Source organism: Saccopteryx bilineata, chromosome 6 (genome assembly GCF_036850765.1).
Source record: "Saccopteryx bilineata isolate mSacBil1 chromosome 6, mSacBil1_pri_phased_curated, whole genome shotgun sequence".
In the NCBI taxonomy this organism is placed as follows: Eukaryota; Metazoa; Chordata; class Mammalia; order Chiroptera; family Emballonuridae; genus Saccopteryx; species Saccopteryx bilineata.
In genome coordinates this window covers 129,334,103-129,358,406 of record NC_089495.1, presented here as the reverse complement: position 1 = coordinate 129,358,406, position 24,304 = coordinate 129,334,103, and the positions used below count along the sequence as shown (strand labels likewise).

At 45.4% G+C, this 24,304-nt stretch overlaps 1 protein-coding gene across 3 annotated transcripts in view; it reads left to right on the top strand.

Annotated features, from left to right (window-relative positions):
* Positions 1 to 24,304, top strand: part of B3GNTL1 (UDP-GlcNAc:betaGal beta-1,3-N-acetylglucosaminyltransferase like 1) — a 61,905-nt gene that overhangs the window by 2,892 nt on the left and 34,709 nt on the right. For all 3 annotated transcript variants that reach the window (XM_066236174.1, XM_066236175.1, XM_066236173.1), the window contains exons 4-5: positions 11,065 to 11,129; positions 14,527 to 14,592. In XM_066236174.1, the coding sequence (XP_066092271.1) occupies positions 11,065 to 11,129; positions 14,527 to 14,592 (131 nt within the window). The remainder of the gene's footprint in view (positions 1 to 11,064; positions 11,130 to 14,526; positions 14,593 to 24,304) is intronic.

Sequence of the window (24,304 nt, the reverse complement as noted above, 5' to 3'; positions counted from 1 at the left end):
TTAATGTAATTTTTTTAATTTAATTTAATTTTTTGTGTGTGACAGGGACAGAGAGAGGGACAGATAGGGACAGACAGACTGGAAGGGAGAGAGATGAGAAGCATCAATTCTTAAGCGGCACCTTAGTTGTTCATTGATTGCTTTCTCATATGTGCCTTGACTGGGGGGCTACAGCAGACCAAGTTGACACCTTGCTCAAGTTAGTGACCTTGGGTGCAAGCTGGTGAGCCTTGCTCAAACCAGATGAGCCCACACTCATGCTGGCGACTTCGAGGTTTAGAACCTGGGTCCTCCTTATCCCAGTCTGACGCTCCATCCACAATGCCACCTCCTAGTCAGGCTAATGTGATTACTGATATGTTTAGGTTTGTATCCATCTTCTTGGTATCAGTTTTATATCAGTTGTTTTGTTCTTTATTTCATTTTCCTCTTTATGTCCTTTTTTTTTGGATTAATCAAATATTTTTATGGCAGCTTTATTGAGATATAATTTACTTACCATACAGTTCACCCATTATAGTACACAGTAGAGTGGTTTTTAGTATATTCATAGATGGATGCAACCTCTACCACAGTCAATTTTAGAAATTTTTATCAACTCAGAAAGGAACTCTGGATTCATATAACTGTCCATGCCCCATGACCCCCCGCCCTACACAACCATATATCAATGTTTGCTGTAACAGGAACATTAAAAACATTATACTAAATGAAAAAAGCCAGTCATAAAAGAGCATATATTATATGATTCCATTTATATAAAATATCTTCCAAAATAGGCAAATCTACAGGCAGAAGTGGTTTCATACTGTGGTTTTGATTTGCATTTCCCTGCTGACTGATGGTATTGAGCCTCTTTTCCCATACTTATTGGCCATTTATAGATTTTCTTTGGAGAAATGTCTATTCATGTTCTTTGTCCTTTGTGTGTGTGTGTGTGTGTGTGTGTGTGTGTGTGTGTGTGTGTGTATTTTTCTGAAGTAAGCGAGGAGGCAGAGAGACAGACTCCTGCATGCACCCTACTGGGATCCACCCAGCATGCCCACTAGGGGGTGATACTGTACCCATCTGGGGCTTTGCTCTGTTGCAACCAGAGTCATTCTAGTGCCTGAGGTAGAGGCCATGGAGGCATCCTCAGCACCCAGGCCAACTTTTGCTCCAATGGAGCCTTGGTTGTGGGAGGGGAAGAGAGAGATAGAAAGTAGAGGGAGAAGGGTGGAGAAGCAGATGGGCGCTTCTCCTGTGTGCCTTGGCTGGGAATCAAACATGGGACTTCCACACACCAGGTCCACGCTCTACTGCTGAGCTAGTTGGCCAGGGTTGTTCTTTTTTTTTTTTTTTAATTTAATGAGAAGAGGGGAGGCAGAGACAGACTTCCCACATGCGCCCCAACTGGGATCCACCAGCAAGCCCACTAGGGAGTGATGCTCTGTCCACCTGGGACTCTTGCTCAGTTGTAACCAGAGCCATTTTCTAGTGCCTGAGGTGGAGGCTATTGAGCCATTCTCAGTGCCTGGAGCCAACTTGCTCTAATCAAGCCATGGCAGCAGGAGGGGAGGAGGGGAGAGAGAGAGAGAAATGAGTGGGGGAGGGATGGAGAAGCAGATGGGTGCTTCTCCTGTCTGTCCTGACTGGGAATCAAACCTAGGACTTCCACACACCGGGCTAACACTCTACCACTGAGCTAACCGGCCAGGGCTGTCCTTTTTTTTTTTTTTTTTTTTTTGTATTTTTCTGAAGCTGGAAACGTGGAGAGTCAGTTAGACAGACTCCTGCATGCACCTGACCGGGATCCACCCGGCACGCCCACCAGGGGCAACGCTATGCCCACCAGGGGGCGATGCTCTGCCCCTCCAGGGCGTCGCTGTGCCATGACCAGAGCCACTCTAGTGCCTGGGGCAGAGGCCAAGGAGCCATCCCCAGCGTCCGGGCCACCCCTGCTCCAGTGGAGCCCTGGCTGCGGGAGGGGAAGAGAGAGACAGAGAAGAAGGGGGGGGTGGAGAAGCAAATGGGTGCCTCCCCTATGTGCCCTGGCTGGGAATCGAACCTGGGTCCCCCGCACGCCAGGCCGACACTCCACCGCTGAGCCAACTGGCCAGGGCCCTGTCCATTTTTTAATTGGGTTGTTTCTTCTTTTTGTTATTGATTTGTAGGAGCTTTTTATACATTCTGGATGCTACACCCTTGTCAGATACATGATTTGCAAATAATTTCTACCAATCTGTGTATTGTCTCTTCACTGTATAAATTATAATTTTGATGAAATCCAATTTACTTTTTCTTTTGTTGTATGTCCTTTTGGTGTCACATCTAAGAAACTTTTTCCAAATCAAGGTCATGAAGATTTTTAATAAAATTTTTTAATTAATTAATTAATTAATTAATATACTTTTTACAGAGACAGAGAGTGAGTCAGAGAGAGGGATAGACAGGGACAGACAGACAGGAACAGAGAGATGAGAAGCATCAATCATTAGTTTTTCGTTGCGACACCTTAGTTGTTCATTGATTGCTTTCTAATATGTGCCTTGACCGCAGGCCTTCAGCAGACCGAGTAACCCCTTGTTGGACCCAGAGACCTTGGGTTCAAACTGGTAGGCTTTTGCTCAAACCAGATGAGCCCGCGCTCAAGCTGGCGACCTCGGGGTGTCAAACCTGGGTCCTCTGCATCCCAGTCTGACGCTCTATCCCAAGGGTCCCCAAACTATGGCCCGTGGGCCACATGCGGCCGCCTGAGGCCCTTTATCTGGCCCCTGCCGCACTTCTGGAAGGGGCACCTCTTTCATTGGTGGTCAGTGAAAGACCAAAGCGCGGCGGATGTGAGGGTGATCTGGCTGCGACATCTGTCACCCCATTGATCACCAGGGTTGATTCGGCTGATCTGGCTGGCTAGGCGGGTGTCCCCTTCCTCCCTCACTGCTCCATGTGCGTCCCTCCCGGAGCTGCGCGCTCAGTCGAAGAGGACGACCTTCCCCCTTAGAGGAGAGGACCTGTCTTCAGTCAAGGGTATACGAGTAGCTGCGCTCCCCTGTTAGAACCTCCAAACAAGTCTCAAGACCAAAGCGTGGCTTCGCTCACATACAGTACTACTTCTGGTGAGGTGGGACGCATGTGTCACGGCTCCGAAAGCGCGTCATATCACTTGTTACGGCTAGCAGTGACAAATATAGAACCTCCAAACAAGTCTCAAGACCAAAGCGCGGCTTCGCTCACATACAGTACTACTTCTGGTGAGGTGGGACGCATGTGTCACGGCTCCGAAAGCGCGTCATATCACTTGTTACGGCTAGCAGTGACAAATATGGAACCAGACATTGACCATCTCATTAGCCAAAAGCAGGCCCATAGTTCCCATTGAAATACTGGTCAGATTGTTGATTTTAAATTTACTTGTTCTTTATTTTAAATATTGTATTTGTTCCTGTTTTGGTTTTTTACTTTAAAATAAGATGTGTGCAGTGTGCATAGGGATTTGTTCATAGTTTTTTTATAGTCCGGCCCTCCAATGGTCTGAGGGACAGTGAACTGGCCCCCTGTGTAAAAAGTTTGGGGACTCCTGCTCTATCCATTGCGCCACCACCTGGTCAGGCAAGGTCATGAATATTTAACCTTATGTTTCTTCTAAGAGTCTTGCTGTTTGAGCTCTTATATTTAGGTCTCTGATCCATTTGAGTTACTTTTTGTATACATTGTCCCAAAACCTTTTGTTTAAGATTCTGTTTTTTTCTCATTGATAGTCTTGGTACCCTTATTGAAAATTATTGATTGTCAGTGTATAGTCTCATTTCTATAATTTTTTTCTTATGCCAGTACCACACTGTTCTGATTACTGTATCTATCCTTGTGTTAAGTTTTAATATTGGGAAATGTGATTCTTCCAACTTTTTTTTTTCAAGATTCTTTTTTTAGCAATTTAGAGTCCTTTGCAATTTCATATGAATTTTAGAATCAGTTTTTCCTTTTTTTTTTTTTCTGAAGCTGGAAACGGGGAGGCAGTCAGACAGACTCCCGCATGCACCTGACCAGGATCCACCCGGCATGCCCACCAGGGGGCGATGCTCTGTTGCAACCACAGCCATTCTAACGCCTGAGGCAGAGGCCACAGAGCCATCCTCAGCACCTGGGCCAACTTTGCTCCAATGGAGCCTTGGCTGCGGGAGGGGAATAGAGAGACAGAGAGGAAGGAGAGGGGGAAGGGTGGAGAAGCAGATGGGCACTTCTCCTGTGTGCCCTGGCCGGGAATCAAACCCGGGACTCCCGCACGCCAGGCCAACGCTCTACCACTGAGCCAACCGGCCAGGGCCTCAGTTTTTCCATTTTTGCAAGAAGACCGTTGGGATTTTGATAGGGGTTTCATGGAACCTGTAGATCAATTTGAGGAGTATCATTATTTTAATGATACTAAGTTTTCAAATCCATGAAAACAAAATGTCTTTCCATTGACTTAGGTCTTTAATTTCTTTCATCAATGTTTTATAATTTAAAAAGTTTCTTATGCCTGACCAGGCAGTGGTGTAGTGGATAGAGTATTGGACTGGGGACATGGAGAACCCAGGTTTGAAACCCCAAGGTTGCTGCTTGAGTGCAAACTCACTAGCTTGAGCACGGGGTTGCTGGCTTGAATGTGGATCATAGACATGACCCCGTGGTTGCTGGCTTGAGCCCAACGGTTGCTGGCTTGAAGCCCAAAACTTACTGGCTTGAACCCAAGGTTGCTGGCTTGAGCAAGGAGTCACTTGCTCTACTGCAGCCCCTGGTCAAGGCACATATGAGAAAGCAATCAATGAACAACTAAGGAGCTGCAACGAAGAATTGATGCTTCTCATCTCTCTTCCTTCCTGTCTGTGTGTCCCTATCTGTCCCTCTCTCTGTCTCTCTATGTCTCTCTATCTCTGTCTCTGTCACACACAAAAAAATTTATAACCAGTTACTGTAAAATATCTATATTAAGTTGCTTCTAAAATGTATATAAACAGATTGTGGGTTTTTTTTTTTGTTTTTTTTTTTTTTCATTTTTCTGAAGCTGGAAACAGGGAGAGACAGTCAGACTCCCGCATGCGCCTGACCGGGATCCACCCGGCCCGCCCACCAGGGGCGGTGCTCTGCCCCCCAGGGGGCGATGCTCTGCCCATCCTGGGCGTCGCCATATTGCGACCAGAGCCACTCTAGCGCCTGAGGCAGAGGCCACAGAGCCATGCCCAGCGCCCGGGCCATCTCTGCTCCAATGGAGCCTTGGCTGCGGGAGGGGAAGAGAGAGACAGAGAGGAAAGCGCGGCGGAGGGGTGGAGAAGCAAATGGGCGCTTCTCCTGTGTGCCCTGGCCGAGAATCGAACCCGGATCCTCCGCACGCCAGGTCGACGCTCTACCGCTGAGCCAACCGGCCAGGGCCGATTGTGGTTTTTTAAAACGAGTATGAGCATTGTTAAAATATTCTTTAATGAAGATATTTTGGGCCCTGGCCGGTTGGCTCAGCGGTAGAGCGTCGACCTGGCGTGCGGGGGACCCGGGTTCGATTCCCGGCCAGGGCACATAGGAGAGGCACCCATTTACTTCTCCATACCTCCCCCCCTCCTTCCTCTCTGTCTCTCTCTTCCCCTCCGGCAGCCGAGGCTCCATTGTAGCAGGGATGGCCCCGACGCTGGGGATGGCTCCTTAGCCTCTGCCCCAGGCGCTAGAGTGGCTCTGGTCGCGGCACAGCGACACCCCGGAGGGGCAGAGCATCGCCCCCTGGTGGGCAGAGCGTAGCCCCTGGTGGGCGTGCCGGGTGGATCCCGGTCGGGCGCATGCAGGAGTCTGTCTCACTGTCTCTCCCCATTTCCAGCTTCAGAAAAAAAAAAAAAAAAAAGTTATTTTGCACCTTCATAGTTGAATGAAAATACGAGGGTATTTTGATGACTGTTGTGATTGATGTCTAATCTCCATTTTAAAAATAACTTTTGTCTTTCATAGAATACTTTTTATGGATTAGCTATAACTTGAGCCATATCACACGTGTATGTGTTCTATTAATAACAAAAAGCGGTTGTAATATTGTGAGGAAATGGAGTCATCCTGCTGCCTTTTTGAAGTTGGGTAAGGTAGATTCATGGGACTCCTGTATCATACACTAATAAAATGGAATTAATTTGATTATATCTGAAAGGACATGTTCCTATAACAATATATTCTTAAATAGGAAATGTTGGATAACAGAGATCCAAAGTATCTATTTTCAGGAGTGCTGGGTTATTTCAGTTGGATTAAGATTCATTTAGTATTATGATTTCCTATCATCATAGAGCAAAAGATTCCTTAATAATATGGTCACTTGTTAAAATCAAAATAAAAAAACACAATCTCATCCTTTCCTCTCCAGGAGTAAGGAATGTTGATGCTGCACTGTGGCCTGAGTTTTTATTGCTGTGACCATGACAACCAGCTGCTCTTCACAAAGGGTTGGGCCTCCCCAAACATCAAGCCCTGGCACAAACATTTGACTTTCTTAAAGGCAATAATATTAAAGCAAATTCCTTGTCTTTGCCAAATAGAAGATTCATTGTGGGAAACTTTTAGCTTCCTTAGTGAGCAACATTTTCCTTCATTACCCAAATTCTTGAGTTCAATATTTCCCTAACACCCCACTCTAATAAACAATTTTTTAAACATTTAAATTAATTTAAATGTGATTATGAAAAATCTCTTCCTATTTTTCATTTTCAACGTGCTGCTCTTTGGTTGTTGTTTTTTTTTAATTTATTATGTTTACATAGATTCTAGTGTCCAAATGCATCCTCCCCTCCCCCATGTTCCCCACAACATCGCCCTTTCCTCCCTCCCCGCAACACCCTCCACCATTCCCTCCAGGATTTGCGTTTCTGCTCTCTCTATATAACATTGTGTTATGTGTGTATAATTTCACCAATCTCTTTCCCTTCTCTGATCCCTTCCCATCATCCCCTTTCCCTCTGACCGCTTTCCCTCTGGACCCTTTGATCCCTCCTCTGTCTATTTCGTTCCTCAGTTCATATTGTTCATTGGATTCCTCAAATGAGTGAGGTCATATGATATTTTTCTTTCTCTGCCTGGCTTATTTCACTTAACATAATAGTTTCCAGGTCCATCCCTGTTGTCGCAAAAGGTAAGATTTCCTTCTTTTTCATGGCCCCATAGTATTCCACTGTGTATATGTACCACTGCTTTTTAAACCACTCGTCCACTGACAGGCACTTGGGCTGTTTCCAGATTTGGCTATTGTAAACAATGCTGCCATAAACATGAGGGTGCATTTCTTCTTTTGAATCATTGATGTGGTGTTTCCCCAAACATATATTCCTAAAAGTGGGATGGCTGGGTCAAAAGGCAGTTCCATTTTTAATTTTTTGAGAAATCTCTATACCGTTTTCCACAGTGGCTGCACCAGTCTGCATTCCCACCAGCAGTGCAGGAGGGTTCCCTTTTCTCCACATCTTCGACAGCACTTATTCTGTGTTGTTTTGTGCGCCATTCTGACAGGTGTGAGGTGATATCTCATTGTGGTTTTAATTTACGTTTCTCTAATGACTAGTGATGTTGAACATTTTTTCATATGCCTATTGGTCATCTGCCTATTGGTCATCTGCATTGGTCATATGCCTGTTTTTCATATGCCTATTTTTCATATGCCTCTTTGGAGAATTGTCTATTCATTTCTTTTGCCCATTTTTTGATTGAATTGTGTATCTTCCTGGTGTTGATTTTTACAAGTTCTTTATAAATTTTGGTCATTAACCCCTTATCAGACATATTGTCGAATATGTTCTTCCATTGTGTTGTTTGTCTTTTTATTTTGTTCATGTTGTCTTTAGCTGTGCAAAAGCTTTTTAGTTTGATATAGTCCCATTTATTTATCCTGTCTTTTATTTTACTCCACAGAGATAAATCAGCAAATATATTGTGGGAGAGATGTTGGAGAGCTTCATGCCTATGTTTTCTTCTAGGATGCTTATGGTTTCACGACTTATATTTAAGTCTTTTATCCATTTTGAGTTTCTTTTTGTGAATAGTGTAAGTTGGTGGTCTAGTTTCATTTCTTTGCAGGTAGCTGTCCAATTTTCCCGACACCATTTGTTGAAGAGACTTTCTTTACCTCATTGTATGCTATCACCACCCTTGTCAAATATCAATTGTCCATATAGGTGCAGGTTTATTTCTGGGTTCTCTGTTCTGTTCCATTGATCTATATGCCTGTTCTTATGCCAGTACCAAGCTGTTTTGAGTACAATGACCTTGTAGTATAACTTGATATCCGGAAGTGTGATACCACCCACTTTATTCCTCTTTTTCAAGATTGCTAAGGCTATTTATGTTCTTTTTTGGTTCCATATTAATTTTTGGAATATTTGTTCTTTATCTTTGAAGTATGTCATTGGTATTTTAATAGGAATTGCATTGAATTTATAAATTGCTTTGGGTAATATAGACATTTTAATGATGTTTATTCTTCCTAATCATGAACACAGTATATGCTTTCACTTGTTTGTATCTTCCTTGATTTCTTTTATCAATGTTTTATAATTTTCCAAGTAGAAGTCTTTAACCTCTTTGGTTAAATTTACTCCTAGGTACTTTATTTTTTGTTATTGCAATAGTGAAGGGGATTGTTTCCTTAATTTCTCTTTCAGACAGATCATTGTTGATATATACCACCTTGCTGAATTTATTTATCAGGTCCAGTCTTTGGTTTTGATTCCCATGCATCTTTCCCTGGGCTCACCTTGCTCCACAGTGATGATGGAGATTTAGCTGCAGCTGTGTCAATGATGGCTGCTCATACATTCCCGGGGTTGGGAGCCTGGCACTCTGCCTGCCTCTGTGCATGCTCTTCTCCGTCTTGCTGTACATGTAGTTTGTTAAAATCTGGGACTGTTCCACTAACTGGCCTGGCTTGGCTAACTCTAGGACTAATGCTAGAGATTAAGCTGCTACCTTTTGTGAAAACAGCACTGCTCTAGATCATCCTTTGATCACTCTAGTGAGGGTGATGACTGTTAATTGTCCTGACTTCTCTATCACAGTGTGGCTGACTTTGGTGCTGCAGCTCCTGATAGCATTAAACCAGGAAGTACAACAGCTTGAAACACTTTGCTAGTGTCCCTGGGGACCTACCACTTTCTCTAGGTTGTCCTGGTTTTGAGGACCAGAGGGATTTGCTGTGTTGACGCTGCGCACGTCTGTGTTTTGCTTTGGGTGACTTTTCTTGGTGGCACCATATCTGTAACTGACTGGTTAACACAATTCAGGTGTCAGCAACCTCTTCTCTAGGGAAAGTGGTCATTGTGCCCCTTGAAGTCCGCTCAACCTCTTCTTTTGGGGCTAAATACCTCCCCCAATCTGCCCTCCCCTCAGCACCCAGACCGAGCACATTTAGTGTTAATTTCTGCACATCGTTTCTTGTTCAGAAACCTCTCCGAGCTGGTCCTGTCTCCTCAGCCCAACAACAGTTCCTACAGAAGCTGGCCCGTACTTTTTTGCCCTTGGCAGCCTGGTGCTCCCACACTCTGCCCTTTGCCCTCTCGCATCACTCAGAATGTGTGTGCGCTGTACCGTTTTCTCTTTATTTATAGTCTAGCAGCCTCAAGTCTGTCTCTGTTCCATGGTTGCATCTTCTCTTCTTAAGGCCCTGAAGTAGTTTTCATTTGGTGTTTCAATGGGTTATTGTTTAACTCTTTTCTCCTACTCCATTGTAATTTCTTTGAAGTCAAGGCTTTCTTTTTTCTTTTTTGTAACAGAGAGAGGGACAGATAGGGACAGACAGACAGGAAGGGAGAAATGAGAAGCATCAGTTCTTCATTACAGCACCTCAGTTGTTCATTGTTTGCTTTCTCATATGTGTCTTGACTGGAGGCCTGCAACAGAGCAAGTGACCCCTTGCTCAAGCCAGCAACCTTGGGCTTAAGCTAATGACCTTGGGCTTCAAGCCAGTGACCTTTGAGCTCAAGTCAGCAACCATGGGGTCATGTCAATGACCCCTTGCTCAAGCTGGTGAGCCTGCACTCAAGCTGAATGAGCCTGCATACAAGCCAGCGACGTTGGGAGTTTCGAACCTGGGTCCTCTGTGTCCCAGTCTAACGCTCTATCCACTGCACCACTGCCTGGTCAGGCAAGGCTTTCTTAAGATAATTAAAATACAATGTCTATACAGAAAAGTGCATTTGTCAAAATTGTACAGCTCAATTAATTCTCACAAACTGAAAACAGTGTGTAACCAGCACCTGACGAAGAGCTGACTTTACCAGCTCCCAGGAATTCCCTGAGCCCCTTATGGTTACCCCTTCCCCCAGGGTTGCCCACTCTCCTGATTCTTAACAGCACAGGTGAATCTGCTGCCCTTGTACTCTATGTGTCTGCTGCTGTGCTGGGTTCCTTTGTTCAGCATTTGTCTGAGCATCACCTACAATGTGTGCAGCTCAGAACCAGTCATTCCCACCGTGGTGTATTTACAGCTTTCCATCCTTCGTTGGAGTTCTTACCAAGTCATGTCTTGATGAATGTGTGGATGTGTTCTGTTGGGTCCGTGCCTAGCAGTGCAGCTGCTGGGTCACAATACATGCACATGTTCAGACATAGACACTGCAGTAACTATACCTTATGACTGAAATATGCTCAGATAACTGCCCCAAAGGTCAGTGAATGCTTACCAACCAGTTACAGGTGTAGATGTTATCCCTTCCACCAGGTAATCACATCATGACTTCTGTCAGCAGAGATGTTGCAGAAGGCATTCCTGCTAGTATCTCCACAAGCACTTCCATTCAGGGACATTTTTTGTTTTTTAAAAAACATTCCCCAGGGCTTACCTGAGTGCTGTGCTCAATAAAGGTTTGCCAAATTTGTTTTCCTCCAGTGAATGTACCCTACTTTAATATATCAGCCACTGAACAGAGTGTTGTTTTTTCCCTTCGTTCCTCCTAAAATATGGACCTGACTTTCTACTTTGTAGTGCAAAATGTTCCCAGCTCTCCTGCAGTATAAGCTACACAAGTTTTATGACAGAGAATACCATTGAAATTGAATTATAAGAGAGCTTTTGTTTTTCTTTTTAAATAGTTGGATATTCTAAAAATCAAGCAATAGCACAGAGCTCAGGATCTTACCTTTGCTTTTTGGATTCGGTAAGTAACTTGTTTTATTTTAAATATATATATGTTGGCTGGATAGTTAAACTTACATTTTAGTCTGGTTCTTGAAAATCATTAATCTAACATATTACAATCAGACTTAAAAGTTAAGGTTGATAAGTTTTTGCTGTTTAATTATCGTTGCACTTATGAATTAATTAATTTTTAATAGGATTACATAAAAAAGCAAAATTGCAAAGCAGAGAACCATATAAACAGACATGAGGATAAACTGAGAAGATCTTGACAAATATAATACTTAAAAGATTAATAGTCTTAATAAATAATTCATGCAAGTTGATAAGCAGACACAGAGAAAAATGAGTGGTGATAAATAAGAAAAGACATGAATGGGGACTTTATGAAAGTATATGTGCAAATGACAAACTTAAAAAAAATTTAAATCATTTGCTATTAGTGAAATTAGTGAGGTCCTACTTTTAAAAACCAAATTAACGAAGTGTTTAAAAATTGTAGATACTCTGGCCTGACCTGTGGTGGCGCAGTGGATAAAGCGTTGACCTGGAAATGCTGAGGTCGCTGGTTCGAAACCTTGGGCTTGCCTGGTCAAGGCACATATGGGAGTTGATGCTTCCAGCTCCTCCCCCTTTCTCTCTCTCTGTCTCTCTCTCTCTCCCTCTCTCTCTCTTCTCTAAAAATGAATAAATAAAAAAAAGGAAAAAAAATTGTAGATACTCAGTATTTGGAAAGTGAATTGGTACTGTTGGCAGCATCATTTTGTGTTTTGTATCAAGAGCTTTAAAATTGCTTATGCCCTTGACACGTAAGTTTCACTTCTGAAATTCTGAAAGAGGTTTATATACCAGAAGCCTTGGTGTCCTTTCTTAGGACGGAAAATAAGAAATAAGATAGTACAGGTTAGTAGAGTACCAGTGACGTAAATTGTGGCAGATTTGTTTGAGGGAGTTACTGTGCCTTTTATAAGAAAATTTTAATGACATGAGAAATGATTATGATCAGTGAATAAAGGATACATGATTTCATGTACAGTGTATACTCAGTGATGGTTTTTCTCACTACTTACCTTAAAGCACATTTGAAGAACACTTATCTGTACTCATTGTTCCCTTAGGCTCCTTCCTCTGGGTCTGGGGTACAGAGCTCCCACTCTTCTGTGCATTCCTGGGGGGATACTGTCTTCCATTTCAAGATCAGTGCTGGCTTGTGCTGAGTTACTTCAGACAGCAACCTTTTTTTCATCTCATACTGACTGAGCCTGTTCCTTGATTACCAGCACCCTGTACAGAGGTCTCAGTACATGTGGAAGTCTGGGGAGCCTCTGTGCAAGTGTGAGCAAACAATGTGAAATTGCCTATTAAACAACCATGCTCTTGAAACAAAACCCCCAGCAGGGGCTGTGGTTTCCTGTTCTGTGGCTTGAGTCTCTTTTTTTTTTTTTTTTTTTAATAATTTATTTTTTTAATGGGGTGACATCAATAAATCAGGATACATATATTCAAAGATAACAAGTCCAGGTTATCTTGTCGTTCAATCATGTTGCATACCCACCACCCAAAGTCAGATTGTCCTCTGTCACCTTCTATCTTGTTTTCTTTGTGCCCCTCCCCACCCCCTTTCCCTCTCCCATTCCGCCCTCCCCCCCATAACCACCACACTCTTATCAATGTCTCTTAGTTTCACTATTATGTCCCACCTACGTATGGAATAATACAGTTCCTGGTTTTTTCTGATTTACTTATTTCGCTTCGTATCATGTTATCAAGATCCCACCATTTTGCTGTAAATGTTCCGATGTCATCATTTCTTATGGCTGAGTAGTATTCCATAGTGTATATGTGCCACATCTTCTTTATCCAGTCATCTATTGATGGGCTTTTTGGTTGTTTCCATGTCCTGGCCACTGTGAACAATGCTGCAATAAACATGGGGCTGCATGTGTCTTTACGTATCAATGTTTCTGAGTTTTTGGGATATATACCCAGTAGAGGGATTGATTGCTGGGTCATAAGGTAGTTCTATTTTCAGTTTTTTGAGGAACCACCATACTTTCTTCCATAATGGTTGTATTACTTTACATTCCCACCAACAGTGTATGAGGGTTCCTTTTTTGGCTTGAGTTTCTTTCATCTCTTCTTAGACGAAAACTCCTCAGGTTTTCCATTCTATGGTCAGGTACATCAGCCATCCCTAGTGTTCTGTCATCTCCTTTCAGCTCCCACTCTGGGCCTGTTTTCAAACTCAGATGGTCCATCCAACATTTTCATAAACAAAGACACTTTCCAACAAAGACCACTTTGTCTGCCACATTGAGAATTGTGCTTTTTATGGCCTTTGAGTGAAAAGATATGGTAAATTTCTTTTTTTCTTTTTAATTTTATTTTATTTATTTACTTTTTTTTTTTTTTTAGAGAGGAGAGAGAGAGAGGGAGAGAGAGGAGAGAGAGACAGAGAGAGAGAAGGGGGGAGGAGCTGGAAGCATCAACTCCCACATGTGCCTTGACCAGGCAAACCCAGGGTTTCGAACCGGCGACCTCAGCATTTCCAGGTCGACGCTTTATCCACTACGCCATCACAGGTCAGGCCTCTTTTTTTCTTTTTAATATTGCTCTTTCTGAAATATTTTACAATGATCATGTATTTCTCTCTAATGACAATAATAACATCATTGAGTTTGTGATGCTAGATTAGTGCTAGATTGGAACATCCCCACCTTTGTAGTATTTTACAATCTCCCCAGTGTGGAGATCCCAGCTTGAAGAATTTACCATATTTCCCCATGTTTAAAACTCACCTTAATTTGGGGGCCCAAAAATGTATCACATAAAGTTATTGAACTCAAGTTTTATTCATCATAAAATTCATACAAATCCTTATTACTGTCAAAACTCCCATCCATTAGCTTGTCCTCACCTGTCTGATGACGAATCACTGTCTTCAACAATGAGTACAAACATAAGTGCAAAAAAGCAGGAAATGCAAGTAAAAAAAATTTACAACCACTGTGTAAGACGCACCCAGTTTTTAGACCCCAATTTTTTTTAAAAAAAATGGGCGTCCTATACATGGGGAAATATGGTAGTTTCCATATTGGCAGAAGAAGAGAAATGCTCAAGTCACCCTCTCCTCTCCATGGTCCCTACTGTAATTTTTTTTTGTTGTTCGTTGAAGGGAAGGAAAAAAGACACAGCAGAGATGTATGAAGTCCAAGTGGAAGTGCTGGGAAATGTGGGGCCTAGATTAGAATGGTGAGAATCTCCAACTCAGGAGTTACCCAGATACAGCTGGTGATGGGAATCAGCACCGTCACAACCAGCCAGTCACCAGACCACTATTTTGCCGTCGGGCTGTCTGCTTTTTCCTTTCATGCCTGTGTTGCTTCCCGTGAGTGACCATGGGCTCCTCCCTGCAGGATGACGTGATGATGCCACAGAGGGTGAGGCTGCAGCTGGACGCCGCCGCTCTGCACCCCACAAGTGTAAGTGCTGATGCCAGGTTCTGTGTGCTCACTGTCTCTGATAACGCTGTCATTACAGCATTATAAATCCAGGTTCTTCACTAGGGTGGGGAGAGGTGGTTCAGGTAAGATGCCCAGTCAGGGGACCGTCTGGCAGACACATCTGTAAACACCCCAGATGTATACCTTTGAAGGAGGACATGCCTCTCACTGGGGTGTCGCTTATTACTGTCAAATGGGCACAAAGAGTTTCTTGGTTTCATTCTGTTTTGTTTTAATCAGCATTTTAGAAGCTGTGCACCTTGGACTTGAAAACATGGTCTGAGAGCTGTAGTGTGTTGACTATAGGTTTCAAAAAATTACTCCTGCCACCTGGATGACCTCAGTGTGTTTTCATCCTTAGAACAGCTCCCCAGTGGGCCGCAGAGCCAGGTCTCTCCAGGACCTGTCCTGAGAACTTGCTGAGGGCACCCTTCTCAGCAGCCATGTGGGCTCATCTCCCGTAGGAGCCCCGTGTAAGGAGGCAGGTGCAGGGCCCTCTGGTCTATGGAGCACTCCCTCCTGTGCTCCTGACTGAGTCTGCCCAATGTTGAGTGCATCTGACTGGAGATTGACTCACCCTCCCCTGACACGCCCTCCCTAAGCTCCAGGGTAACAGGTCACTGAAAGCCATCATTGGCCAGCTGGTGCCCACTGTCTGGGCCTCACATCCTGCTCTACCCTTGGGCTCTGTGGAGATACATGTTTCTTCACAGCTTGGAGTTATTGCTGTCACAGCTCTGGTCCTATGTGACCCAGTGGCCCCGTTCTGCTTGGAGGCCTGGGCTTGGCCTGTGAGACATGGTCCCAAGTCATCCCTACTCACCACCTGTGGTCCCCCTGTCCCTGGAGGGTTCAGTGCCTGTTCTCCACTCTTCCAGCCCTGGGTGTGCTGTGCCATCCAAGGCCCATCCGTTGGACAGGGAATTTCTGGGATCACGAATCCTATCTTTGTCATTTTTTTATCTCAAATGAAATACTTGTATGTAGTCACTGCTTGGTTGTTAGTTGTGTATTCAGGAAACAGTTTTCAAGTGAAGGTAATGTAAACGTGAGAGGGGGGTAGGAAGAGGAGAGAACCAGCAATCACATGGGGGTACTGCCCTGAGAGCCCAGGCTGGGGCTCAGATATCCTCACAGCAGCCTATCCAGTGCTAGGTGTGGTGTCATTGTTGCAGAGGTTGGCCCTTGGGTGGTAGACAGGCAGCCATGGAATCTCTGCAGTCACAGCTTCCTTATGGGACGTCCACCTGATGGATTCAGCCTCTCTGCCCAGAGTTAGCAGTCATGAGCTCTAGTCGTATCTGTAAAACCCGTTCCCAGCAGCACACAAATGAGTGTTTGAATAACTGTTAAAAGCAGCTTCCCATGTGGACAGCCTCTGACCGTGACAGAGCAGAGGCTGCATGTGGCCAGTGTCTCCAGGTCAGAGCTGGAGCCCAGAGCATGAGAGGAAGGTGGGAGGCAGCACTGGGAGGCACGTCACTGAGAGAGTGTGAGCCAAGGGGACATGAGAGGACCCTTTGTAGGAGCTGCAGGCACCTGGATGTGGCTCTGTGGCTTTCACCAGATTCTGAAAAGGTCATGAACCAGCAAAGTCTGAGAACCACAGTGTATGCAGAGATGGACATTAAGATTCCACAAGTTGGGTTTTTTAGATTTTACAGTTATTGATGATTTAATTTTTTACCCCTTCCTAGTTGGGAAAGATGTCAGACCACACGCTCAGACACAACGTTGGGCAGTTAGCTGCTTCTCCTGGGAACCACATGGGAACATTGTCCAGCTCTGGGCAGTGGGCTTAATCTTGAATCTCCCGGATCCCTGTCATCAGCCATCACTGGATTCTTCCATTGGGGTCAGTAAACCGGCTTCCAGAGATGTTGATGGGATTTCTCAGTGGCATGAAAGGAGAAATTAGATGTATAACAAGATTTCCTAGTGTGCTTCCTTGGTTGGGAAGAGAAAAAAGGAGTGGGAAGAAGTCCTGGATGGCCCTGGCCGGTTGGCTCAGCGGTAGAGCGTCAGCCTAGCGTGCGGAGGACCCGGGTTTGATTCCCGGCCAGGACACACAGGAGAAGCGCCCATTTGCTTCTCCACCCCTCCGCCGCGCTTTCCTCTCTGTCTCTCTCTTCCCCTCCCGCAGCCAAGGCTCCATTGGAGCAAAGATGGCCCGGGCGCTGGGGATGGCTCTGTGGCCTCTGCCTCAGGCGCTAGAGTGGCTCTGGTCGCAATATGGCGACGCCCAGGATGGGCAGAGCATCGCCCCCTGGTGGGCAGAGCATCACCCCTGGTGGGCATGCCGGGTGGATCCCGGTCGGGCGCATGCGGGAGTCTGTCTGACTGTCTCTCCCTGTTTCCAGCTTCAGAAAAATGAAAAAAAAAAAAAAGAAGTCCTGGATGGATTTCTGCTCACAGGTCATGTCTACAAGGGAAGTACACAGATTTGCAGACATTCCTCTACTGGCTCTGACAGATGTGACGATATTGCAGGTGTAGGATCCCAGAGGAGCAACCCAGTTTTTCAAAAGATTAAATTGCAGTTGATGGTTAAGCTAACTGCCTGAACCAGTGGTCATTGCTTTTACCTGTCCCTGTTAACCATGTAATCCTGTGAAATAAAGTTGAAAGAAAACGCAACTCCAACCCCACAAGGAGGACAGTGTATGTTTGAGCAGTTGGGGAAGCCATCCTCGTGTGAGATGCTGCATCATCATTCACAGTGACTGTCACACAGCAGTTTCCAAGCATTAAAATATATTCCACATTGAAACTGCTAAAGCACTGTTATCAGTGTTCACATTTGAGAGAATGAGACACTTTTAGATATGTTGTTTTCCACCTTTCTCATTTTCATACTGCAAAAATTAAACACAGTTGCCTTGTTAATGAAATTGTTTTGGGCCTGACCTGTGGTGGTGCAACGCATAAAGCGTTGACCTGGAACGCTGAGGTCCAAAACCCTGGGCTTGCCGGTTCAAGGCACATATGGGAGTTGATGCTTCCTGCTCTTCCCCATCTTCTCTTTCTCTCTCTCTCCCCCCCCCCCTCCTCTCTCTATAAAAATGAGTAAATAAAATCTAAAAAAAAATTGTTTTGGACAGTTTTACATGCATAGACTCAAATGGACCACAATATCGAGGGATACACAAGGAAATTGGGGAAAAAAAGCAGACGGTGTCCGTTTGTCATAATCTCAAAACTACCTTGTTTTGCATTTTTATAAAGTTCTAGGTTAACACTTGTCTTGCTGAACTTCTAATTGAATTTTCATTCAGGAGAATGCCTGCCTTGTGTGTGGTCTCCTCCTGACTGGGCAGGTTGATGCGTTGCAGGTCCGCGTTGCTGGTTTTCTGCAGAGGCCAGGGATATCCTCACAGTCTGGTCACATCAGAACAAAGTGGCTCTCAAGAGCTTGTGTTACTGTGGGATTGGATCTTTTCTTTTTTTTAATCATACGGAAATCTTAATTTGCAGTTGCTGGTTGTGGTTTTATCAATTATATTGTATATTTAGTTCAGAAAGAATGAAATGAACGCTAAGTGTATGCTTGCCCATGGTGACAATTTTTGTAAAGCCAGTTATAAGAAAACCATTTAACAGTGAAGGAAGGGCTGGTAGCAGCTTCCATAAACAGTGCAGCTGATATTCCCTGCAGAACTCTTGGATGTTACTAGGCAGCTCTCACTGTGGCATTTGTCCACCTATGTACTGAACCTTCATAAGTGGAGACTGGCTGTGGGACAGGAGCTAGGGTGGAGCGAGGGGCACCTTGCCAAGGTGTGTGACATCCTGGAGCATTTCCAGCACATGCTGACAGCTTCTCTGCTGCAGCCTTGGGACAGGTGGACCCTGTATTGAACATCCCTGACATCAGTGAATCCGCAGGGATCTATGTATTAGCAACAAGGTTGTGAACATCCTGCCAGGTGTGCCCTGAGTTGAGGCGACACTGGGTGATGACAGCTGAACCTCCATCTTTGCAGCACCATGTAGAGCAGAAGCATGGATGGCACCACTGTGGGCTGCAGACGAGGGCAGCATCACCTGCGATTCACTCAGCCATTTACTGAGCTCTGATTGTGTACAAGGCACAGGGTTAGGCCTGGTGAACACAGCGGCCTCTGCCCTAGAGCATCTGAAGTCCCCCATGGTGTGAAATATTTGATGTATGTCCCCCATGTGCCATCATGAGAGGACACCAGCCGCCTTGTGTGCACTGGGCCATTAGCAGGACAGGACACCATGTGGGCAGCACGGGAAACACACTTGGTGTCACACAGCAGGTGCTGCTTTAGGAAGTAAAGGTCCCTATGGTTGTCCTGTGTCTGCCCCGTGGTCCAGGCCAGCATTGCTTTAGGAAACTTAAGGTGAACAAAACTTCCTCCACTTCTTCATTTGTGGACCAACACATGTGGTGATTAAAGTCACAGAGTTATGGCCTCAAAAGTGCCAGGTTCCTACGATCCCCCACCTCGTCCCCTTGATGTGAGACGCCACCCAGCGTGGCTGCACTTTCATTGGTGGAAATGGCATGAGTCCAGTCCCATCAAGAAGGAATCCATCTATGACCCTCACAGTCTGGCTGAGACGAGCTCTCACAGGGGCAGGCCTGCACTTGGCCTGTCTGTCACCCCTGGGCAGCTGTTGGTGACATAGTGGTCCTGGGGCTGGGTGCCTTGGTGTTTGTTATGGAAGTTAAGATTCTTTGTTTCATGTTTGGGAATACCTTTGAAATGGAAGATTCCTACCTCACAGCTTTTGATCAACATTTTTCCTTTTTTCCCCCTCAAAATCTTTTCTTTTAGCAATCCAATGCAAGCCAGTTTCAAAAAGACCTGAGAATTGATGCAATAGACAGTTAAAGAATATGTCTTGGTCAGTTGAAGTGTGGGGGAGATTTACCTGGGGTAGGTTGTTAATCCAAGAGCCATTCTAATTTACCATATGTTTAGCATGTGTTTTTAGGAACATACTATGGAAGGTTCACAAACAGAATTCAGCAATATGTAAAAAGAACGTACATCCATGACCAGGTATATCTTATCGCAGTTAGAAAATGGACAAAAGACATTTCACCAGAGAGGATGGACAGATGGCAAATAAGCCTACAGGAAGAGGTTTAACATGGCGTGCCATCAGGAACGTGAAAATTAAACTTCAGTGTGATGTCAGCACACACTCATCAGAAAGGCGAAACAGAACAACACAACACCACCAAAGACTATAGAGGATATGGAGGAGCTGGGCCATGGACAAAGGGTGGGGAGGTGAACATTGCAGCCACTCAGGTGAACAGTCTGGCAGGTTTTTTTTTTGTTTGTTTGTTTTTTTTTGCATTTTTCCGAAGCTGGAAATAGGGAGAGACAGTCAAACAGACTCCCGCATGCGCCCGACCGGGATCCACCCGGCACGCCCACCAGAGGCAACGTTCTGCCCACCAGGGGGCGATGCTCTGCCCATCCTGGGCGTCGCCATGTTGCGACCAGAGCCACTCTAGCGCCTGAGGCAGAGGCCACAGAGCCATCCCCAGCGCCCGGGCCATTTTTGCTCCAATGGACCCTTGGCTGCGGGAGGGGAAGAGAGAGACAGAGAGGAAGGCGCGGCGGAGGGGTGGAGAAGCAAATGGGCGCTTCTCCTGTGTGCCCTGGCCGGGAATCGAACCCGGGTCCTCCGCACGCTAGGCCGACGCTCTACCGCTGAGCCAACCGGCCAGGGCCAGTCTGGCAGTTTTTTAAAACTTCAAACGCATACCTTCCATGTGACCCAGCAATCACACTCCTAGGCATTCATCTCAAAGAAACAAAGACTTGTGTTCACACAACAATCTATACATGAATGTTTACAGCCAACTAATGGTACTAAACATTAATGGTACTTCATAACAAATAATAATTTCCAGCCCCAAACTGGAAATAAGGCAGATGTCCTATAGCAGGTGAAACAAATTGTGGTTTATCTGCAGTATGAAGTATTTTCCAGATAAAAAAGGAATAAACTATTATACACAATAGCCTGGATGAATCTCCAGAGAATCATGGAGTGGAAAAAAAATCCAGTCCCAAAAGGCTACATACAGTATGATTATTTACACAGCATTCTTGGAAAGATGGAATCATAGGGCTGGAATAACAGGTTAGCATTTGCCAGTTCAGGAGGGTGAGCATGGCCACCAAGGCACTTGAGGGGTCCTCATGGAGCTGGAACCCCTGGTGTCCCTGAGCCCCATGGCAGCTGTGCACTGGGATTTTCAAAATGATGCCACTAGAGAGAGATGTGAAGGGCACATGGATCTTTCTATATTTCCTAATACATGTGAATCTACCAGTTTCAAAAAAAAAAGTATAATTAAAAACCCAACAACAAAATGGCAAGCCAGCAAAACCATCTCAAACTCATGAACATAACTGCATTAATATAAGTCAGTCATCACATAAAGGAGCTGTATGTTAGTGGTGTGACTTCTGGTGCTTTCTTAATAAGGAGACTTATCCAGTGATGTGGGTCTTACCGAGCAGTTTCCTTACTGCAGGGGTCCCCAAACTACGGCCCCGCAGGCAACATGCGGCCCCCTGAGGCCATTTATCCGGCCCCCGCCGCACTTCCGGAAGGGGCACCTCTTTCATTGGTGGTCAGTGAGAGGAGCATAGTTCCCATTGAAATACTGGTCAGTTGGTTGATTTAAATTTTCTTCTTTATTTTAAATATTGTATTTGTTCCCGTTTTGTTTTTTTTACTTTAAAATAAGGTCTGTGCAGTGTGCATAGGGATTTGTTCATAGTTTTTTTTATAGTCTGGCCCTCCAATGGTCTGAGGGACAGTAAACTGGCCCCCTGTGTAAAAAGTTTGGGGACCCCTGCCTTACTGTTTTCTTCATTGGTCAGTGAGGTGGAGACAGTGCAGTCTCGGGATCCCATGTCAGTGTCACTGCCATGGCCAGCTTTGTGAGAACCTCCTGGGGGTTCTGTGGGCCCCAGGCCTCACTGGAGGGCAGACACAGTTGCCCTCCGCCAGCCACAAAGGGGAGAAAGGTCTAGTTCTCTGCCTTCCTGGCCTAGTGCTGCTGGTGTCCGAAGGTCAGGACCCCCATCAGCTGCAGCAGGGACAGCCCCTTCCAGGCTTGCCTCTGAGCCACCTCAGAGATGTCTTAACCTACTGCATGCAGACCCTTCAGCAGCACTGCAGGCGGCCCTGACATTTCCAGTTGCTGTTGGACAGTAGGACAGGTCAGGGGTGTGAGGCTATTATGTAGAGGGGAATGGACAGCCAGAAGGCAGGGCCAGGCATCCAGGACAGAGAGAGGGAGTTGCTCAGCTAACGAGGATTTCTTCTGGGATGCACAATGGGCTGACTGGTGGCCTTGTGGATACTACTTGGCAACCTGGACAAGGGAGGTGGCCCCTGGGAAAGTGAGTTTGTTTATTTAGAGGTCACTGCTTTCGGGAGGCAAGAAATGGACTGTTCAGATTTGCTGCCCTAGAGGCACAGCAGTGACCTGCTCACGTCTGCTCAGAGTTAAGGTTCAAGAAGAGTGTTTCTGGAATTGGATGTTTGAAGTTGTACATCAGTCACTTAAATTTGAATGCATTACAGGAGGAAGCATTACACTGGAGAACAAAATTTTTGTTGCATCCTCAAAAATACTTGTTTTTACCTAATTCAAGTGTGCTGATCTGAAATCTGACATTAGTTTTACTATGTAAGCTACAGTTTTTAGGCAATTCAAGATTTTAGGTTTTCATCTTATTGTAAAATTTTCAACATTTATTTTAATGTAATGAAGTAGAATGTCTTCTTGGGCATCATCTTTGTGAAAATATAATTTATATAATGCAGTAAATACACTAATACACTAAAAGATATTGCATCAGAATTTGTCTACAATTTCAAAATAGAAAATATTAAAACACTTATTTTAATCATAAAATTTGCACAAAACTTATTTAAATTCTATTCAGGCAAGAATTTGTGTTTGTAGCTCTTGCATTTGTGTACTTGTTGAGGACAATCTCGTTTGATGCTCCAGCAGTAGTCTGCTCATCACTAACAGCTCCAAGATTTTCGGGAAACTTATCAAGGTGACTGTTCAGGAAGTGAATCTTAACGCTCATGTTATGTCCAATGTTGCGGAAAGCCAACAGCATGCTTTTTTTTTTTTTTTTTCATTTTTCTGAAGCTGGAAACAGGGAGAGACGGTCAGACAGACTCCCGCATGCGCCCGACCGGGATCCACCCGGCTCGCCCACCATGGGGCGATGCTCTGCCCATGAGGGGGCGATGCTCTGCCCATCCTGGGCGTCGCCATGTTGCGACCAGAGCCACTCTAGCGCCTGAGGCAGAGGCCACAGAGCCATCCCCAGCGCCCGGGCCATATTTGCTCCAATGGACCCTTGGCTGCGGGAGGGGAAGAGAGAGACAGAGAGGAAAGCGCGGTGAAGGGGTGGAGAAGCAAATGGGCGCTTCTCCTGTGTGCCCTGGCCGGGAATCGAACCTGGGTCCTCTGCACGCTAGGCTGATGCTCTACCGCTGAGCCAACCGGCCAGGGCCGCCAACAGCATGCTTTGAACCAGAAGTTCATAGTTCTGCCTTTTTGCTGCCAAGGAAGTGCTTTGTAACTGCCACAAAAGACTGCCATGCTACTTTCTCCTCCTCATTCATCTTCCTGGCAAATTCTTCGTCACGTATGAGGGTTTGAATTTGAGGTCCATCGAATACACCTGCTTTTATCTTCTCGAAAGACAAGGCAGGAAAGCAGAAATAATATGTTGAAAGCATTCACTTTCTCTATTCAAAGTCTGAACAAACTGCTTCATTAAGCCAAGTTTGATGTGAAATGGGGGAAAAATGATCCTGTCTCGATTAACTACAGGTTCATTCACAATATTTTGCATCCCTACTTCCAGAGCTTCATGTTTTGGCCACTCATTCTGTGTCAGTGTTTCTCCCGAGCTCGGCTGTCCCCCACACACAGAAAGCAAGGATACTTTGTGAAACCTCTCTGTTGTCCTAGCAGGAAATATACCATTTTATGATTCACACAAATGATCCAGTTATGCTCCTCATACTTCAGTAAGTGGAGGACAATTTTTTTGTTGTTGTATTTTTCTGAAGTTGGAAACGGGGAGGCAGTCAGACAAACTCCTGCATGCGACCGACCGGGATCCACCCAGCACGCCCACCAGGGGGCGATGCTCTGCCCATCTGGGGTGTCGCTCTGTTGCAACCAGAGCCATTCTAGCGCCTGAGGCAGAGGCCACAGAGCCATCCTCAGCACCCGGGCCAACTTTGCTCCAATGGAGCCTTGGCTGCGGGAGGGGAAGAGAGAGACAGAGAGGAAGGAGAGGAGGGGTGGAGAAGCAGATAGGCGCTTCTCCTGTGTGCCCTGGCCAGGAATCGAACCGGGACTCCCGCACGCCAGGCTGATGCTCTACCACTGACCCAACTGGCCAGGGCCTTCGAGGACAATTTTTATGCCATTATAATCTTCTCACAGATGAGTTGAATAACCAATTGGAACCGCTGCATAAACATTACCATTGTGGCCCTGGCCGGTTGGCTCAGTGGTAGAGCGTCGGCCTGGCGTGCAGAGGTCCCGGGTTCGATTTCCGGCCAGGGCACACAGGAGAAGCGCCCATCTGCTTCTCCACCCCTCCCCCTCTCCTTCCTCTCTGTCTCTTCCCCTCCTGCAACCGAG